Source organism: Lissotriton vulgaris, chromosome 6 (genome assembly GCF_964263255.1).
Source record: "Lissotriton vulgaris chromosome 6, aLisVul1.2, whole genome shotgun sequence".
Lineage (NCBI taxonomy): Eukaryota > Metazoa > Chordata > Amphibia > Caudata > Salamandridae > Lissotriton > Lissotriton vulgaris.
The window spans coordinates 1,123,054,927-1,123,075,361 of NC_141694.1; the positions used below are offsets into that span (position 1 = coordinate 1,123,054,927).

A 20,435-nucleotide genomic window follows, 5' to 3' on the forward strand; every position below is an offset into this window, starting at 1 on the left:
GGACTTTTGAAAGGCAGGCATGAAGTGTCTGGGAGTTGTCCGTGGATTGGGAAAGGGCGAACACCAGTTGGGTGTCATCGGCGTAGCTCACGATCTTGATGTTAAATGGAGCCACCACATCCTCCAAGGGGGCCATGTACACGTTAAATAGTGTAGGACTCAGGGAGGAGCCCTAGGCACACCACAATGGAGGTGGGTGGATGCCGATCGTGTGCCCCCTTCCCAAACCTGGAAAGATCTTTCGCTGAGGAATGGCCTGAGCCAGTTCAGCGCTGTCCCCCTCACTCCCGCGTCTGACAGTCGCTGGAGTAACACTCGATGGTTAACAGTGTCAAACGCTGCACTAAGGTCCAGGAGGATCACTGCCACTGATCCTCCCGAATCCAAAATGCAGCGTGCCTCCTCCGTGACTGCGAGCAGGGCGGTGGCAGTGCCTTGGCCCGGGCGGAAGCCTGTTTGGGAGCTTCTTAGCACACCATTGGACTCAAGGAAATTAGATAACTTAGAATTTACCAATTTTTCCGTGATTTTACTAAGTCCTGGAAGGAGCGAAATGGGCCTGTAATTTGCCATATCTAGGGGATCTAGGGTGGTTTTTTTTAGGAGGGCTTTCACTATTGCACTCTTCCAATTGGGTGGGACAATGTCCGAGCCTAATGAGGCGTTGATGACTTCGGTGATGGGCTCCACAATGGAAGGGGCAACCTGTTTAAGAATCCTCATGGGGGCAACATCCCGGGGGGGAGCCACTCTTAATGGAGCATAGGGCTTTAAGAGCTTCATCCTTAGTGACTGGCCCAAAGGATTCCAAGATCGTCTGAGGATGATCCTCATCCTCCAACGGCTCCGGTCCCATCTTGGGCTGGGGAAAGGAGATAAGAATTTTTTAAATTTTTGTATGGAAGTACTCTGCCAAATTATTGCATTTGACTTCCAGATTCTCCGTAGGAGCAGAAGGTGTAGGAACCCTCAAAAGTTCTTTGACCACCAAGAAAGTTTCTCTTGAGGAGTTGGAGGCATTGCTAATTTTCTCCTCAAAAAACTGAGTTTTAGCTCTCCGGGTGGAGAGCTTATAGCTCCTCATTGCCGTTCGGTATTCCATCTTACTGGCTACTTCCCAGTTTTTTCTCCAGCAACGCTCTAATTTTTTGCATGCCCTCCGCATAACCCTCAGCTCAGGTGTGTACCAAGGGGCGGTGTGTAATCTTTTCTCTTTTATTCCTGTAGATCTCATAGGGAGGGCGGCGTCTAGAGTGTTCGACATCCACCTACAGAGGTCTGCTTCAGCTAAGACAGGGTCCTGTGGAAGTAGTGGGCGTGAGGCTTCCAGGCTACGAGAGAAATTTTCTACTGATAGCCTGGCCCAAGGTCTATCTGGTGCACCAACACTAGGAGGGGGGTGCTCTCAGATTTAGTTTCCCAGGTAAAAGGGATCAGGAAGTGATCCGTCCATGGCAGGGGGACAGGGGGGGCTGCTTTCATGATGGAAATATTTGCAAAGATGGGATCTAACAAATGGCCTTTGTTGTGGGTAGGCTCCAAATTTATGAGGTCAACCCCATACATTTTCAGGTCATATAGGAGGGCAGTCGCCAACCGGTCTTCCTGGTCATCAAAATGGAGATTGAGGTCTCCCAGGGTAATGAAATTTGTGGCAGAGGCAGCACAAACCATTACCGTTTCCATAAGAGAACTGGTAAAATTTCCGACATTTCCTGGGGGGCGATAAACTAACAGCCCTGACATTGCAACAGTAGGCGAGATTTGGAAGGAGAACTAACAGCTCTCACAGTCTTCCACCTCGCCTTTCTGGGTTCTGCAGGTCAGTGAGTTTTTATACAGAATGGCGACGCCTCCTCCTCGACCCACCGGTCGATCCTGGGAAAGGATAAGAAAGCCAGGAGGAAGGGCGTTAACCATATCTGCTTCTGAGCCCTGCATAAGCCATGTTTCTGTTAGAAACAGGATGTCTAACTCGTGTTCCAAAATGAGGAGATTAACCTCGAGCGAATGCCTGGGGAGGGATCTACAATTCAAGAGACCTAGGCGTAGTGTGTGTTTAACATTCAAGCTTTTACAACGAAATTCATTGTAAAGGCATGTGTGGTAAAGGCATGTTCATTGTGAAACCATGGTTGGTAAAGGCTATGCAGGTATTGACATTTGTATTGTAACTCATGCATGGTAAAGGCATGCGTTGAACCGGAATGCAGTGTATCGTCATATATCCCAAAGTTTTGAGTCCTTTCTATTTTTGTAATGCCCTTTAAATGCATTTTTGCACAATACCTATTGCACCAGATCTGATTGTTACATGCACTTTAGTGGTTATATATTGATTATGCGGTTAAAGATTTCCCTGCTTATTTGATCACATTGGAATTGTGCCATTAATATAATTGTGCCTATATAGGACTTGTTCACTTTGCACTTTAAATATGTATGACCAAGTAGACTACACAGTTTACTGGGAATTATGCACTCTAATGTCAAGCTATGTGCTGTGCTTTTTTAAAAAGTGTTATTCTTGAACTATCGAGGGTGCTACTTTTCACACTTTATTTGCTATGGGGCAAGGCTTTTTAAAAATGAGATGTTAGAGGTTTTCAAGACTGTTGTCTTTTGATACCAAGCTAACTTGTTATTTTAGTTTGGAGGAAAAAAATATTACTTGTTTTGTGCCACTCCTTGTGATAAATGTGTTATTTTATTGTTAATCAACCACCTAATAAAAATACATTTTTTAAAAAGGACTCTCAAACCATGCGTTTTACTTATTCTACACTGACATTTGACAATGTTCTGAATATACAGTGAAGAAAGGGCATGACAAAAACAAATTCACCAGACAAAATAGGTCAAACATCAAGGAAGTATACCCCCACTGCCTTTTTAACAAGGACAAGGAATTTATTAACTACAATTTAAGAGCACAAAATATACAGAAAGGAAGAAAATAATGGTATGTTCCCCCAGGAGTGAGCAGGTAATGAGGTCATTATGAAAACAAGCAAATGTATCAGGATTAAGTATGTTGCACACAGGTTACCACCATATGCATCTCTTACCTTGTCAGAACTCCTCCTCCAGACAAAATGGACGTCCTGAAAAGCAAAATGGTTATGAGTCACTGCAAATTAATTAGTCATTATATTTTAGGATATACAAAATAAAGACAGTAACAGTTCCATACTATTCTAAAGGCTATATCGGAGCCTGATATTTTCTCCAAAAGAAAGGTAGAAGAAAATGTAAGCAGTAGGAAGCAAGGATGTAATTTTCAACTGCACGGGACACATGCAAGTGAAGCACACCAATCAAAAGAACTATCACATATCTGTACTGCGTACTAAAACTGATTAAAAGATTTATGGTAAGAAATTGCTTATTCATAAAAGCATATGTCCAGTAAAACTAAGAATGTAGAAGATTTCTCCCAAAATTGAGTGCTTAATTCCCAATGTTTTCACTGTGTGGTAAATCTTGAAGGTACATCTTCTTATTGTATACTAGGTGCAATGGATTGAGCCAAGATCTTCAGCCTACTAATCAGTCATCTGATCCCTTCCTATGTCTGGTATTCACCCATGTCGCATCACCATTTTACACCAATCCAATTCCTGTCAGTTGTCCACTGATACTTAGGACCTATTAGGCTGCAGATGTGGCAAGGTCCGGGTAATCCAAATTTGATAAGTACATGCAGACTGAAGAGAATAGATTCTATCGCCGGTTACTAGGGGTCCCTCCCTCTACCCCGCATTTTTCATTGCATTTGGAGTTAGGCTTGGGATATGTTCAAAACACTATTATTGCCACACCCTTTGCTCTTTGGTGCTCTATTTGGTAGAAGAAAGAAGCCGAACTTAACCAGGCAGTCATTAGAGATTGTTTATGTTGTGAGCATGGTTCGGCCATCCTGTTGTTAAAGTATATCAAAGGGAGTTTCTCGGTGCTGGGATGTGCCCACCTGTTTGAGCACCCTGAGACAATTGTGAAGAAACACAGAAACTGGGTCCAGGACTGTTTTTTAAAGCATAAATAAAGCTACTAGGGAACTAACGGAATTGGCTAAACCAGCAGTCCGAGATCATTGTATCATTCAAATGGTGCCAACTACTGCCCCATACTCATTATATGTGATTAATGTGTATGAGAGAACACTGCTGGCAATGTTTAGGTTAGGCTCCCTCCGTTGGCTAGTGTGTTTTTCCCTTGGCCAGTATTCTTCGAATTCCATTTTGTATCTGTCCAAACCATTTTACATTTTGTCTGCTTTTGTCAATTTTACTTGCTGTACACAAAGACATTTGTATCACCCCTATTACGTAGACATACATTTTCTAAGAGTAAAGCCGCTCTATTTTACCTGCTGCAACTCAATGAGCACTGTGTATGCCATACAGTTGCTAGCTTCTTGAAGTGTGCTCTAGCCAAAAGAAGGAGCATGTTTTGATGAAATTGTTCTTATTTTCCATTTTATAAAGTGTTGTGGGTCTTGTATTGTAAAGTGTAGGTTTGTCCCTGGCATCTTACTTTTATTTCATCTTGTTGTCTTTATTAACTTTGATGTCCTTGGAATCAAAATGTATACACTGTCATGTTACATATTGTAAAATATTTTATAATTTTTAGTCCTTTGAACATATCTGTCTTATATTGAATGACTCCTTATTATTGTATGCATATTTTATGATCTGCCTTCGGCAGTGGGTTCTAAGCTATTGCAGACATCTGGATGTAATAAAAAGATCACATATTTCAATTCCAGTATGGCAACTGATGCACGCGCTGAAAAGATAGGTGTATGTACTGGGCAGGGCTTAAATCGGAATCACAGAAGGCCTAACTAAAACGTTATTCTTCGGATGGGAATAAAATGCATACTTGAAGATAAGTCATTTAAACATAACGGTAGGCATAAAGAAACAGTTCTGTTATTTTGGATTGACGAAGATGGTCATTATCAATCTATATATTCAAATAGGGCTACAGTATATAACGTTTTTAAATCAGTAGTTCTGTTATTTTACTTGTGATGGCTATTGACACCATATACCTGTAAGGGGTTGTTCTGTTTCATAAATGCAACACTCACTAAAAAAACAATATTCTGTAATCAGGAAAGTGTGTTGTTTTATTGAAACACCGAGAGCTCACACAGTAGATCATTTCATCTTACTATTATTTACTATTTCATTCACAAATCATTTTTACAGTTTGCCTTTCTTCACTTTTGTGTGGTCAGTACGTTTTCAATCGCTTGATTTCACTAAACAGTGCAAATATGGTTCGAAGTGTAAACATTTTAGCCTTGAGAAGGCAAACCTGAAAAAAGGGTGAAAAGCATCTTGGCTGAACTTGTAAAGAACTATGAACCTTCATCTTCAAGAAAAGAGAAAATATGTACACAAGTCATCAAGAATAATGTACATTTTTAGCAATTAACGAAGCCAAATCAAACGCTTTCTTTTTCCAAGACCAACCGCATCCGGGCAGTATTAATTTTGGGAGGCTCACACTACCAATGGCCCCACATACCTTTAAATATTTGGGCACTAACATCTACCGTTTGCAAGTGGACATGTTGGAGGGTAATCTCAGTAAGGCCATTCGGGGTATAGGCTCTCAGGTGGCTTTCTGGACCACGCTTCCTTCATCGGCTATTGGCCGTGTGACATTATCCAAAATGGTAGTGCTCCCTCATCTTTTATATTATTTTACGAGCCTGCCATTGCTGGTACCTCCGACCATTTTTAGCGTGCTGGATACTATTCTGCTAGATATCATCTGGGGTACGGGTCGACGTAGAAGAAGTCTTAAGAAACTCCAAATTGATACAGGGGGGGTGGCCTGGGGCACCAGATTTTAGAGCTTACTATTATGCATGCCAGTTACAGTGGCTGTCCTACTGGGCCGCAGGATGCAATCTACAGGAGATTGGCTACACTCCTAGACACAGTGAGCAGGGATTGCTCCATCCTTTACTCTTGCCATACAGTAAGCCTCCCCTGGCGCTACCACCTCTACTACAAACTGTGTTAATGTGTTGGAAGAAAGCCCTTAAGTACACCTCTGGCTGTGGTCCTTATGCAGGCAACATTCCGCTAATGGGGAAACAACTGGCGAGTGGCAGGTTGACAAAACCGGCACTCGGGCCCTGGCTGGATGTGGGTGTGGAAACTGTTGGAGCGCTCTTTGGTGGAGGGACACTCATGGATCATGATAACTTTATACAAGAAACAGGGGCATCTAACGTGCTATACATGACACATGCAGCTTTACTGCACTATATTAAAAAGTAGTGGTCTCCAAATCGGGAAGAAACCCAAACGAATGAGTTAATCAAGTCTATTTACTACATGGGTCACGGTAGTCATCTCATTAAGTGGTTATACATTAGTACCCGGACGCATACAAAGCTTCCCCTGGATACTCTTCAAGCACAATGGGCCATAGACATGGGACGGGATTTCACGGCTAGGGAATGGACAGATATTTTGGAATATCCGCTGAGGATACCCTGAAACGCAAAATTCAAGTTTATTCAATGTATGATTTTACACAGAGCTTACCTGACTCCACTTAGGCTACAGAGAATATACCCGGCCACTGCCCATCAATGCCACCGGTGTAAATTGCCGGCAGCAGACCTACTCCATATGATATGGGCGTGCCCGTGTCTTGACGAGTTTTGGGGAGGGGTCAGGTGAATGACAGAGGAAACTACTCACCTATCTATAGGGGGCACAGCATTGGAGTGCTTGTTAGGCATCATTAGACGGAAAAAAAACACACACACAAGGTTCAGCTGCGCTTTCTGGACTTGGCCCTCATAGTGGCAAAACGGTCTATCACCATGCGCTGGAAGTCAGCCAAATCTGCTGCATTACACATGTGGCACAGCGAACTGACCAGGTGGGCGGGGGCTGAAATTGCAGTTCTGCGTAGGAAGGAAGCCCGTGGTCTACGTAAAAAGAAAAAAAATCTCCATGGAATGGGACGCAATTCTAGAAGCCCATAAAAATACCAACCCTGATGATTTTGCGGACGTTCCACATACACAATAGCAGATGTAGTACTGAGTTTATATACAGTCAATCAACAATAGATGTGGGCAAGACAGTGCGGCAACTCATTATAACAAAAGGAAATTTGCTTGGAGAAGGACGAGACAGATTTTGAATTAAGCAGCCAGAGCCAAGGAAGGGGGCGGAGGGTTGTAGAAAGGGAGGGGGGTGTTAATGGGTCATAGTCCAGTATTAATAAATACACAAATGGCTTGTATGATGACACATGGAAAGTTTGCTATGACATGATATATTTTCTTTGACTGTTTCCATTGATTGTCTCAATGTGCTGTATGCAGAATTGTAAGATGATAATGCCTATTTTCTTTTCAAGTTATACTACATTGTATCTCTAATATATGGAGAGAAAAAAACTAATAAAGTTTGTGTTAAAAAAAAAAGAATCTTGTACATTTGGCCAATGCTGCACTACATAAAAACTGAACTACACTACACAATTATCATGTGTCTATGTCCAAATAGCAATTTTCGCAGTCACATTTTAGCTAATCTTAAAGTTATTCAGCCATTTTGTCCAATATACTGTTACTTTCCTTGACTGCCCTAAAGAGATAATGCTGCATACCTTTCAGCATTTTTGCTGTCTCACTATAATTCTGTACACATTGTTTGCATAAGTAGAAAATCCTTTGCCTTTCAAAAAGCTTGAGAACGTTTATCGTTTTAATATCTGTGCTGTGCTCCTAGCAACTTCTAAAACGTTTGCCACGTGCAGGTAACAGAGTAGGAGAAATAAAGAATCAGCTCTACTGAAAATGATGATATATAATCAGAATACAGGAACTATTTTTGAGTATTTATTCATTTTACCCATTAGTGGTTGATCAATCCATTTTATTGTGTACAAACTAGGTCTAGCTTGTAGTGCAGATGTATGATTAGCTGGCCACCCAACTAAGGAAATACATCAGACAGGGAGATATTTTTCATTTCTTGATGTATTGCACAAAGCCAGCCTGTTGCTGGAGCCTGCCTAATAGTAAGGAGTCGTCGGCCATTCCAGGGTCTATAACTGTATTTTTTTACAGCATATATTTAAAAATTGTTTTACTGTACGTTATCTTCTATGCTTTTATGGCTTACAATCGAAATAAAGTTGTATTGATGGATTGATACAATAGCCTGCAAAGACCTCATGAATTGCTGCTCCTGACAGTTCCCTGAACAGAACACGAGTACTCGGTACTTAGACACAGACTGTGGCATGTTCTGCCACTTCAACGAAAAAATCCATTTCCTTTTCTAAAGGGGTTGATGCACCCTTCCCTACAATTATCTTTTGACAACTCTAGCACCTAAACACCATTTAGTCCTTTACATGCATAGTACAAATAAAAACTATAAATGAGGTTTCCACCCAATAACTACGGATTGTCTTATGTGGAATAAAAAACTCTGGAGAGGGACGAATGGATAAAGAAGGCAGAAGGGAGCACGCAAGCTCACATGCTCCAAATATGTAGTCTGCTTTGGTCCTATATCCAGAGGCAGTCATTTTTCCTAATAAACTGAAGTAAATGAGGATTACAAGAGAAGAAAAGCGGTTTCTAGGCTACTTCTTTAACATATCCTAATGCAAATCAATGTAAGGAACGCGGGGCTCTGGTACTGGCCAAAAATAGTGGAGCGCACTAACCATCTTGTAAAATATATTATAGCAAAGCAATGGAGATCATGGCTACTCTAGTGCAGGCTAATGCTCCCAACTAGCTAACAATCTTGGGCTATATACCAAGTCTCATGAGCAGGAAACAGTTATGGTAATAGAAAATAAATCTGATTCAGTGAATGATTAAAGGGAATGATTAAAAGATCAACGGGGTAGCGCATAGGTAAGTCATTGATAAATACTCGGACAAGAAATGTTCAGTTTGCTACAGACCCAGGATAAACTCGCAACAGAAGCTCACAGACCCAAATCCATGGAGTGATCAGAGACAACCTGTGCATGCACCGCATAATGTTATCTATACTACTATTATAAAGGAAGAACTTTAAACCTTTGAGGCGGGTAAACTCGAAAACTACACCACCAATCTAAACACCCAAGACATCTTAGAAAACCTCAGGGGGAGCAGAAGGACATAGGCTACATAAAAAGAAAAAATATACGTTGTTTAAAAAAATTTGAAATAAAAATAAAGTAGTCCCCTGCAAGTAGCGCCGGCTGCGACGTCTGCGTCATGACATCGGGAGCGCGGGGAGGAGCGGCGTTGAGGCAACAGGAAGAGCGGAGAACATGATGCCAGGAGGAGCTGCGGACAGGCGGGGAGGAGCGGCGAGCGGCGGAGAGGAGCAGCGCGGGGAGGAGCGGCTGGTGAGGTGCGACTGGTGAGGTAAGTCAAGCGCCACAGGTGCGCACCGAGGGACGGGTGGAGGGGCGGCCGGGAGCCGGGCGGCTGCAGTGTGCTTCAAGTCGGCTTCCATTTGAGCGTGAAATGGAGCAAGCTACGGTCATTTATACACCGGGGAGACAGCCATGGTCCGCAGAGTCTGTGGGGCAGCGAGGGGGCAGGAGGCCGGCTAAAATACGGCTAAAATACCACTCATCTGAAATCAATAATTTGTCAAAGAAAACCCAGGGTGGGAGCACTGCGCCCTTGGTGACACGAAGCCAGCAGATACACTTAACAGGGAAAAATTTGAGTTTTAACCTTAACTTTTAGGCGACATATCAGAGACTGAAATAGCAAATTAATTATCACTAAATACTTAATTTTTCAGAGAACACCTTTCAATACTGGAGCCACCAACTAACATCAGGCTAATGAAGGGGTGTAGATCGGCGCAGAAGGTTCTTGCGGCATTGCGTGCGGTGGGACGGGCCATGACTGCATGCAAGCATAAAATGCTGCCCCCACCCCCCTTCTGCCCCGGGCAACGCTGGGGCGGGCTGCTAGTATCTGTATAAAAAGCTTTTTATGTTGCGCATATTCAGGAACTTGCATAGATGAACAGCCAGGAGACCACCACATTACATGGGTCAAACTTGCTTGCCGAGAAAAGGTGTTATCCTGCAGCCGTACATTACCATAGGCCCATGTTGACTCGGTGGTGGATTTGCACTTTCTGCTATTTTATCATCTTCTTTCTAAGGACAAAAAACAAAAGATATGATCCACTTAGAACCACTATAAGCATCAAAAGATTAATATAAATGTATAACTCAGTCTTTGGTCTATCTACAATTTCCAACCATCAGGAAATATGACTACTTTTTGGACAGAGCAGAAACAATGAAAAGACCTCAGCAGGCACGACTGAGCAAGCATGTTCCTCCATCGTGGCTAGCCCCATTCATTATCAACACACTTCATATGAACCCACACATTTCTCTCGGGTACATTAGAGGCATGCTCAAAGATGAACAGAGTATGTGTGTTTGTTATAAGGGAGTGAAATAGGCAGTTGCTAAGGGAAATGCAGCTCCAAATACTAAAGACGAAAAGTCTGGAGACCTTGGTGAAAGCTATGGTACTGAAGTACTCATAGGGCTCTAGAAAAGAATGCTCCTGCTGCTCTCAACAGGATTAATTCTCTTAGCATTCTAATGTAAATATATGCTTAAAATGAAACATTGCTTTAATGTGTACAGCACCTATGCATCTTTTATGTGTACAACCAGTTCTAATGCATTTTTTATGTATTTTCAATGGGTTTTCACACTTCATGTGTAGATTTGTTTTAGATATGTTTAAACATGTTTAGAATTTAGTAACGTCATACATAAGAAAGTGGAGTGGGTGTTGTGTTCGATTTTAGATTCTGAATGAATTTCCTGATTCATGCCCTTATATAGGTACAATTCACATTGCCCTTATTTAGGCATAGAAAACAAGTCCTTATTTAGGCATAGTCCATCCATTCATCTACGTCACAACGATTCCTTGGAAAACCAGACTCTTAAGTAGAAGGGACTTTCCCTAGCCTGGATATTGATTTCTCCAAGAACTCATTATTATGCATGAACATCTATTCCTTAGGGGTTAAATCATGGCGATCATATGCCTGACTTTTACGTCAATACTGGCATTCCTAAACACCTTCAAGGTATAAATATACGTTCACTTGCTATAACAAAGCACGGTGTGGTTCGGTGCAGTTCGACTACCTACTTGCACGACGCAGCTCACTACAGCAAGTGCCGAAGGAAGCCAACTCTTCAGCTGACGCACTGAATCCAGCTCCAGTGTTTTTGGCTCCCCTTGCGGGGTGTTGGGAAATAGAGTCACATGAAAGAGATACCAACCTCTCTCATTCTAAAGTTATGGAGCTCATTAGAACCTAGAGAAACCTTTGGCAATTCTTGGCAAAACTAAACCTATGCTAAAGACAACACCTACTTCTTCCCTGGTACTAGACCTAAGTTAGGTACATTGGGGTAGGCGTATTTTAGACGCACCAGTTGAGGTATTTAGCCTGTGTTATTTATGTATGTATTTTTCTATATGTCATAGCAACAGACAATGCTATTACAGTTTTTTATATTACGGTTTACGCTGTACGCATTATACTTGGCATTCTGTCGAACAATTGTAGCAGTTCATATCTCTTGCATGAGAAATAAGACGGTTCAATAAACCCCTTTAATTGAAACGACAGTCTCTCTATTTCTATGCAACTCTGTGGAAACGAAACATGCACGATTGACCGAGTGAACTAGTTATTTATTGTTTCCACGCCTCTGAAGATATTGTTTAGGTTTTAGGGGAAACAAAGTTGCCATGTTTATGCGGTTGTCAGAGACTAATCCCTTCTTGTTTCTTCGTGAAAGTTTCTAGTGACCTCTGAGTTAGCTGGCACACACACAATTACGTTTAGTATACTCGATAGAGACATACTGACCTCAGTCCTATGTCAAATCTATAGTGTATATTATTCCAATGCGCAGAGCCTATTGGGAATATAGTAACTACACAACAGTTCATCCTGATTTTCTCAGTATTTACTGCCATATCATTTCTTTCACTTCTTTGTGTAATATCTGTCCATACATAAACAAAATACACTTCCAAAGTTGTATTTAGGTTTCTACAGTAGAATGGGGAGCCTACATTAGTTCACTAGTCATCCCCGCATTTCATTTATAACCACAATGTTGGAGTGGAAAACTGTCATCAGATGAAATGTGTACCTGGAATCTTTTAATCAATGTAAACAAACATTTAAAAGCTCTGGGAATCATTGACATAAAAAATATGTTTATGCTTATCCTGTGAAATAACTTTCCAGATTCTGTTGGACAAGAATAGCAAAGATAAACGTTTTTTCACTGTTCTCTAAACTACTGTGCTGATCTAATCATATTTTTCACCAAGATCTCCATGCATTTTTCCAGCCCTGACCTTTATTCTACCACACCAGACAACCAATAAACCAAGTCTTGTTTGGTCCCTGGTTACAGACTTTACTAAACTTGGGGCGACACAGTGTCTGCATAATCACAAGGAGCTTATCTATTTCCCACTGTGGTTATGGCATTGCTGCCATTTGTTGGCAGGTCAAATGCAATTTGAAATTTACGAAATTCCATAAATTGTTTGCTGTGACCTCTAAACAAAAGGTCAGCCAGTCACTATGTGAAGTATCCATTTAGCCTGTGATAACTGCAACCATAACAATTGGAGTATGCACCATACTTTAGGTCAATAGCCCGTGGTCTGCTCAGTGGGTTGCATGTGCATGACTGGAGTCTTCTATAAAGGTGCACTTGCTTTCCAGATGTCGGACTAAGTTGTACTGGCCAGATGATTCCTGCCTGGACTCAGTGGATCTATAGCGAAGCCCACAATATGGTGTACTCTCCTGGTTGGCTGCCCATTCATATTTTGAATAAAGTACTGCTTATGTTTGGAGCTTCACCCATGCTCAGCCTTTTGGACTTTTTAGTAAGTATTGGTGCATTGCAGCCAATCTCCAAATTACTCTGGACCAGAGGCAGAAGCTTTCAGGTCAGCTTTTCGAGAGGTATATCTGAATCTGGAGAATATAGACTCTGTTGCTTCTCTTATTGGAGAAGGGATCATGTCTGGAAATCTCCCAAAACGCCTTGTCTTGGGATGCTTGCTGACCATAAGAAGCTTGACTGCACACACACTGGTGAAAGAATGACTCTCATAACCAAGTTATCTGGCTTAGAAGGTTCCTCAGTAAGCCTTGCTGATTCTCACTGGGACCAGAGACCCAGGGTCTAAATGATTCCAAATTGAGTGACTTGTTCCAATATATGAATCTGTGGAGAACAATAAACCTGCCTTGCTATCGATCTAGAAATGTGACAAGCATTTTGAAGTTACTTTCCCTTGAAGTTTCCTTTTTCTCTATTTACTATTAATGTGAATCTCAAGACCTTACGTGAACCTAGAAACATATTGCAGTTTTAATGAAGGTGTTAGGCCTTGCATTAGTCCACACAATTGTAACTCTATTGGTATACAGATGCAGGGGTGGACTGATTGTTCTTAATCTAAAATTGTTGGAAATAGTGCCAGCTAGAGACTTGTGCTCAAGAGTGTGGATCAAAAACAGGATACAAGTGGGAAAATAGGTGAGTAAATGTGGAGTGGCAGACCGTGGAGTGGCAGACCATAGTCTGGAAGCTTGCATTTCCTCTATCTCCATCCCATGTTTATCCAACAAAGCCTGAGCTCTTTGATCCCTCTCTACATATGTAAAGGCTGCCGACCAAGAAGATTGGATTCTGAGAGGTGTAATCCTTTTCTTCTCTTTAGCATCACTATCTCCATTGCTATCATTGGGTGGTTCAGGTGGAAAGGGACTATTTGAATCGGTGCCTTCAGCCTCACACTGGCTAACTGCTTGTGCCGCTTTTACTGGTGCTGCGAGTGCTACTGACTATACTATTTTTATACCTTAAAAGTATTTAGTTATGCAGCACAATATCCTTGGTGCAACAACGTCAACTGTTGCATGCCTAAACACTTATAAGGTCTCAAAGGCAAGACCTATTTGGATATGCCAATGCTTGTTGTTAAATGGTGTAAATTCGTTCAGTAGTTCCTGAGAAATTAAAAAAATAGAGGTCGGAAAATCAATTCCCCATAAGAAACTTTAGCCAAGGCTACAGCCTGGTCTGCTGAAAGGAATTATACCAAAAAGGTAGTGCTTGGTCCAGAAAGCGTCATTTCTAAAAAAATGGTGTAAATCCGTTCAGTAGTTGCTGAGAAATTCAAAAATGAAAGTTTTGATATTTAGGGACGGAGATGATTGCGACCCCTCCCGACCGCGAGCTTCATTCTAATTGGCTGCCAACACTCCAAACCAGGAAGCGTCGGCAGCCATCTTACAAAACAGTAAAGCAGAGTTCAAAAACAAGAAAAGGGAGCAGGGTAGAAAGATCCTGACCTTCTAGGCCTGCTTGGGGCTTCTTTTTTTTAATGTATATTAAACTGTGCGGGGAGGCTCGAGCCCCCTCCACTCGCCCAGGGGACAGCCACCTCCCCAAGGCACTAGTCATGTAAATTCGGGGGTCCGTTACGGACCCCTGAGCCCCGGGGACCACCACCTCCCGGGGGCTGTGCACAAGTTGGGTCGGGCGGCCATGCGGTCGCCCTCCATGGCCCTGGGAACCCCCACCCTCCAGGGCCGGCTCCTGTGGTGTCCAAGGGTGTCCACCCCCGGGACACTGCTTTTTGCAATGACAGTGCGGGAGCGCTCATTGCAAAACTTTGGATTTTGTGGAAGCGAGAGCAGTTTTACTGCTCTCGCTTCCAAAATCCAAAGCAGATTGCTTTTCCACACAGGGAGCTGCAGTTTAGCAGCTCCCCGTGTGGAGAAGCAATGCCGGCTCCCGTAGGAGGTGAGGAGCCGGCGGGATCCCTAACGGTCCCAAACGGATGGGGCCGGCCCCGGGGGATAGCGTCCCAGGGGCTAGAAGTGGCCCGGGAAGGGGGGGGGGGGGGGGGGGAGGAAGGGGTCACGAAGCCCACCTCTCCAAAAATAAATAAATAAATAAAAGGCCGGCCAGCCCCTGGAGATGGGGTCTCCGGGCCAATAGAGGCCTCAGTAGGGCCCCCCCTATAGAAAAAATATATATATATGGCCATGCCTCGGGGATGGGGTCCCCGGGGTAGGAATAGGCCACGGGAGGAGGGCCCACGCAGCCCCCTTTCTGTTTAGGTGGGGCCCTGGGCAATGGGGTCCCCAGGGCCCAAAAAAAGGAAAAAGAAAGGGGGCCCCACAGCCCCCCCTCCCCCGACCCAGCAACACTCTGCAAAAGCGCCTGGGGGTCCCTGCGGGCCAACTAGCCACAGGGCTGCCTTTCAAAGAGGTGGTTGGTGGCCACGCCCATTTTTACGCCGCTCTGCAACGCAGCACTGTGGCGCTTACTGGAGGCACCTGGTGGGCTAGTTGGACCCCAGGGACCCATAGGACTCAAGGGGATTTGATCCCCCAATTTACAACGCTCCAGGTAGTGCGTTTGCACAGTGGTGCAGGGAGGAGGCTTGGCCTGATTTGACAAGTGCGCAAACGCCCCCCGGGGATTTACTTAAATATGCGTGGGGGCACACTGCCCCCCCCTCCCGCTGCCCCAGGGACCACCACCTCCCCGAGGCACAAAGACAACAATTTGGAGGGGGGGCCTCACGGACCCCCCCCAAGCCCCGGGGACTGGCACCTCCCGGGTCTTTCTTCAATTATATGGGGGGGCACCGCGGGTCCCCCCAAGCCCTGGGGCCCACCACCTCCCCAGTGCTGTGCAAATGATGGGAGGGGGCCACGCGGCCCCACTCCAGGGGCCCTTGATATCCCTGGGGACCGCCCCCAGGGCCGGCTCCTGCAATGTCTCAGAGTTCCCACCCTGCCATAGCAAACTCCTGCTTTGCTTCATTGAAGCATGAGCAGGAAACCCTGCTCTCGCTTCAATGAAGCAAAGCAGAATTGCTTTTGAGCAATGGGAGCTGCATGTCAGCAGCTCCCATTGCTCAAAAGCAATGCCAGCTCCCGCAGGAGGCGGGAAGCAGACAGTACCATGGGAGCATTGGCGCTCCCCCACGGTCTCAATCACTGAGGCCAAGCCACAGGGAGATGTAGTCCCCGGAAAAGTGGCCCGGGAGGGGGGCCACGAGGCACTCTTCCCATTTAATAAAAAATAAAATTAATATAAAAAACGAAAAGGCTGGCCCCGGGGGATAGGGTCCCCCTCCATATAAAGATTTTTTTTTTTAAACAAAAGTCTGGCCACGCCCTGGGGGATGGGGTTCCCAGGGCCCCAAACAAGAAAACAAGCATTTACAATGCAATGGTCTCGGCATTCTTAAAGGTAGAACTATTGGCATTGCTCATGACATTATTTGTATTTATGTTTTTGTTTTTAAAACATAAATAAATGGCATTGTCATTTACAATGCCAATAGCAGGGCAGGAGAGCAAGCACAACGAACAAGGGGGCAGGACAGCAAGCACAAGCAACTAGGGGGCAGGAAAGCAAGCACAAGCAACGAGGGGGCAGGACAGCAAGCACAACCAACTAGGGGGCAGGAGAGCAAGCACAAGCAACGAGGGGGCAGAAAAGCAAGCACAAGCAATGAGGGGGGGGCAGGAGAGAAAGCGCAACCAACGAGGGTGGGGCAGGAGAGCAAGCACAACCAACGAGGGGGGGGGCAGGAGAGCAAGCACAACCAACGAGGGGGGGGGCAGGAGAGCGAGCAAGCACAACCAACGAGGGGGAGCAGGAGAGCGAGCACAACCAACGAGGGGGGGGGGGCAGGAGAGCAAGCACAACCAACGAGGGGGGGCAGGAGAGCAAGCACAACCAACGAGGGGGGGGGGGCAGGAGAGCAAGCACAACCAACAAGGGGGGGGGGCAGGAGAGCAAGCACAACCAACGAGGGGGGGGCAGGAGAGCAATTACAACCAATGAGGGGGTGGGGGCAAGAACACGGGCACAATCAGGAAAGATAGGCAAGAAAAGCGAGCACTCACCAGAGCTTCTCGACTTCTTCCGGCGGCGGTCAGGCAGAAATGGCATCAGAAAAGCGCCGCCATTTTCGCATTCGGGCGTGGTTTTTGCTGTTGGGTGACGGGTGACATCACGGAGTTAAAAACTGCAAAAAACACGCCCCCGAATCCAAAAAAGACGGGGCTTGAACCGAGTGACGCCCATCTCCTCCAATGGCTGGCCTCTGTTTAGGAAGCCAGCCAATGCAGAAGAGGGGCGGGTTCAAGCCCCCATACACTGTTTACATAAAATCTCGGCTGCGCGACACTGCTTCGCAGTCTAGACTAGGCTGAGACCTAATAAAAGGGATCCCTATGTACCCATTGAAATAAGTTATTTGCAGTGGGGAGCAAGGTGCTTTCCCCCCTCCCCGGTTGCTAAGCCAACAAACACACTGGAAGTGTGCTGGCATTGGTGAAAGGGTCTGATGCCAACATATTGTGCAGGAGTGATTCCTTGAGGCTGGCCGAGAACCAGCTCATTAATGCCTATTGGAACCGGAATCCAGTCTGCCCCCCTCACATTCCAGCCTGTGTTTCCATGGCACAGAAGGGCCATCTCTGGGCAATGCGGCTTCGGCCCCCACACTGGGCGCCGACTTCAGTTGGGGGCGCTGTATATTATGGGTTTATAAGCACCTGCTACTGCGCTCCTTACCTCCAACAATTTTCCGGAAACAATAAAAATGTCAAGATAACTCCATCGATTAATATTCTTCATGGAGAGAGTTTAGCTTTTGTCTAGTGGAAGTTTTGACTAAAACCTAATGAAAAAGAGTGAGCAATTAACTGTCAACAAAGAGGTGCATGAAAACTGCACAGTATAAGTTAGAGTGATATGTCTTTCATTATCATAATGTTTCAAATTGAGCAAATTTGGATAGAAATGCATTCTTAATATTTAAGAGAACCCCCGACCATGGTGCTACATTTAAATTCTGACTTTGTGCTTTTCCAGACAAGCACTCTTAAACTATGACTGTGAATGACACCTTGGAGTCCTTTGGCGTATGTAACGTTTCCTATACACTGATTAAAACACTGATTGGTTGTCTCTGTGTAATAAGCGTGTTATGTAAAGTGCTATGTCACCCTACACTGGTATGAATGGCGCTATAAAACTCATCAAATGCATCTGACAGAAAGTAATTATGGAGACTTGAGAGGCTCTGTTAAAGGGTGGTTGTGATGAAATCCGTGGTGGAGGTGGTAATGAGGGGAGGGGTGCCAACAAATAATGCAGCTCCTGGTACCACCAGAGCTAAGGCCGGCCCTGCAGGGCAGTCTCGGTGACAGCCTCTTCTCTGAAGCCAATGTCTTATTGGAGTGTTGCATCACGGCTCATGCAACACAGTACTGTTTAACCCTTGGTGTGCAGCAGAGACATTCACAGTGCCAATACCTGGAGAAGAGAGCATCGAGCTGGGCCTTGCATTTAAGAGTTGCTGTCCGCAGCCCTGCAGTCTTTAAAGACATAGCTCCGCGCAGGCACCCGAGGGTCTGAGAATAAATCAAAGGACGCCTCTGAAGCCTTCCTCTCGCGGGTCCTTGTGAGGAGCTCGTAAAGTAGGCAGGCCTCATTAACTGGTCTATTTGTGACGCCGAGATTTATCTCCGTATCCAGGGAGCCCTGATTCCAGCTCCGGTGTAATAAGAGAAAGTGACGCCAGCGTTATTTGTGTGTCCGTGCAATGCTTCCTCTCCTCACCCGCTGAAGGGAATGGGGCATTATTGCCGTCTCGCACAAAACGTTGTCTTCCTGAATCAGGCGGCGCGGGCGTGGATGAAGCGAGAGGGCGAGGGGCTCTGGCGTGTTACCCGGGGCTTGACCTCTTGTTCATTCGCAAGCGCCAGTAAACCGTGTTTAAAAGGCTGCAGCAGCCACAGAATATGACGAGACGTGTTCAACATCTCACCACTGGCGGCACCGAGAGCCGTGACCCGCTCCCCTATGTGTAATGAATACAAGAAGAACAGGGGCAATAATACCAAGGCGCGACCAGCCACCCCCATCCCAACATACACAGTGGAGAGGCCAGCACCACGGGGGAGTGTTTTAGGGAAGCTGGGCACGCACCTGCAAAGAGCCCTCAGGCCCCCCGGACATATGCTTATGGAGGATGAGCAGCCCGTGCTGGGAGAGCCGCCCACCCTCGAGGGGGCCGAGGCTGGGAAGGGTGCCCCCGCTGCCGACAGCCAGGGGGTAAGTACACTGGTTGATGATGGGCCGGGGGATTTGGGGCTGAGTACCATGTGGTTTTTCCTGTGAACGGAGATAGGAATCACCTCTGGGGACGGTTTCAGAGTGATTGCTTCAGCTGACAGAAGCTACGCTGGTAGATGCAAACCTCGGTCTGGATCCGGGTCCTGGGGGGAAGCACTTCCGGGTCGCCGCAGGCAGCGCGGCGGCCCCTTTAGGTCAATGCAGGCGGTGCTTCAAGAGCGCTTCACAATAGGAACAGAAATGATACATGAGAAGATTACGAGTGAACACGTTACAAAAGCAGACGTTAAGTTACATGAGGCAAAAGTGACAATTGTGAGAAAACAAAATACAAGAGGTAGCAAAAGGTACATTACAGAAGGAATAGACTGGGACCTCGGCGAGAGGGAGGGTGTAACGCCCACCACTAGAAAAGGGGCGGGGCTTAAAAACGAGAGAGAAACGCCCCCGAATCCGCTCAAGACGGGGCCTGAACCGAGTGACGCCCCTCTCCTCCAATGGCTGGTCAGCATTTACGAGGCCAGTCAAGGGAGAAGAGGGGCGGGTTCAAGCCCCCATACTGGACAACATTAAATCTTCGGCTCCGCCCACTGCTTACAGCAGTGCGGACGAGGCCTTCACCTAAAAAAAGGAGGGGCCACACAACCCCCATTGTTAAAAAAGAAAAGAAGAAAAAAAACTGGCAAGCCCCCTTTCTCCACCCCTCTGCAAACGCGCCCCCTGGCACGTTGTTAGATGGGGAATTAATTCCCCTTGAATACTGAGGGCCAACTAGCCCACCAGGTACCTCCAATATGTGCCACATAGCTGTGTTGCAGAGAGGTGGTCAGAGGTCACGCCCCTGTTTACACCACTCTGCAAACACGCTTCTTGGCGCACTGTTGGTGGGGAGATGAGGTCCTCTTGTGTCCTGAGGACCTTAGGACACAAGTGGACTTTATCCCCCAAGTAGATAGCCCACCTGGTACCATATTAGAGGTACCTGCTAAGAAGTTGGCCCCCAGGGACACTCAGTATTCAAAGGGAATTAATTCCCCAACTAACATCGTGACTGGGGGGGTGTATGCAAAGTGGTGGAGAAAGAGGGAGCCGCCTTTGTCCAACTCTCAGCAATCCCACTGTGTGGGGCATACTGGAGGTAAGAGGAAGGCTAGTTGGCC

The 20,435-nt window shown here is 45.6% G+C and overlaps 1 protein-coding gene across 1 annotated transcript in view; it reads right to left on the minus strand.

Moving 5' to 3' along the window:
* The window catches only part of TMEM87B (transmembrane protein 87B), a 317,565-nt gene that overhangs the window by 222,750 nt on the left and 74,380 nt on the right, over positions 1–20,435 (minus strand). Inside the window, exons 6-7 of the mRNA XM_086927209.1 lie at positions 10,123–10,182; positions 3,069–3,104 (exon numbers count right to left, since the gene is read on the minus strand). Coding sequence (XP_086783335.1) covers positions 3,069–3,104; positions 10,123–10,182 — 96 coding nt within the window. The remainder of the gene's footprint in view (positions 1–3,068; positions 3,105–10,122; positions 10,183–20,435) is intronic.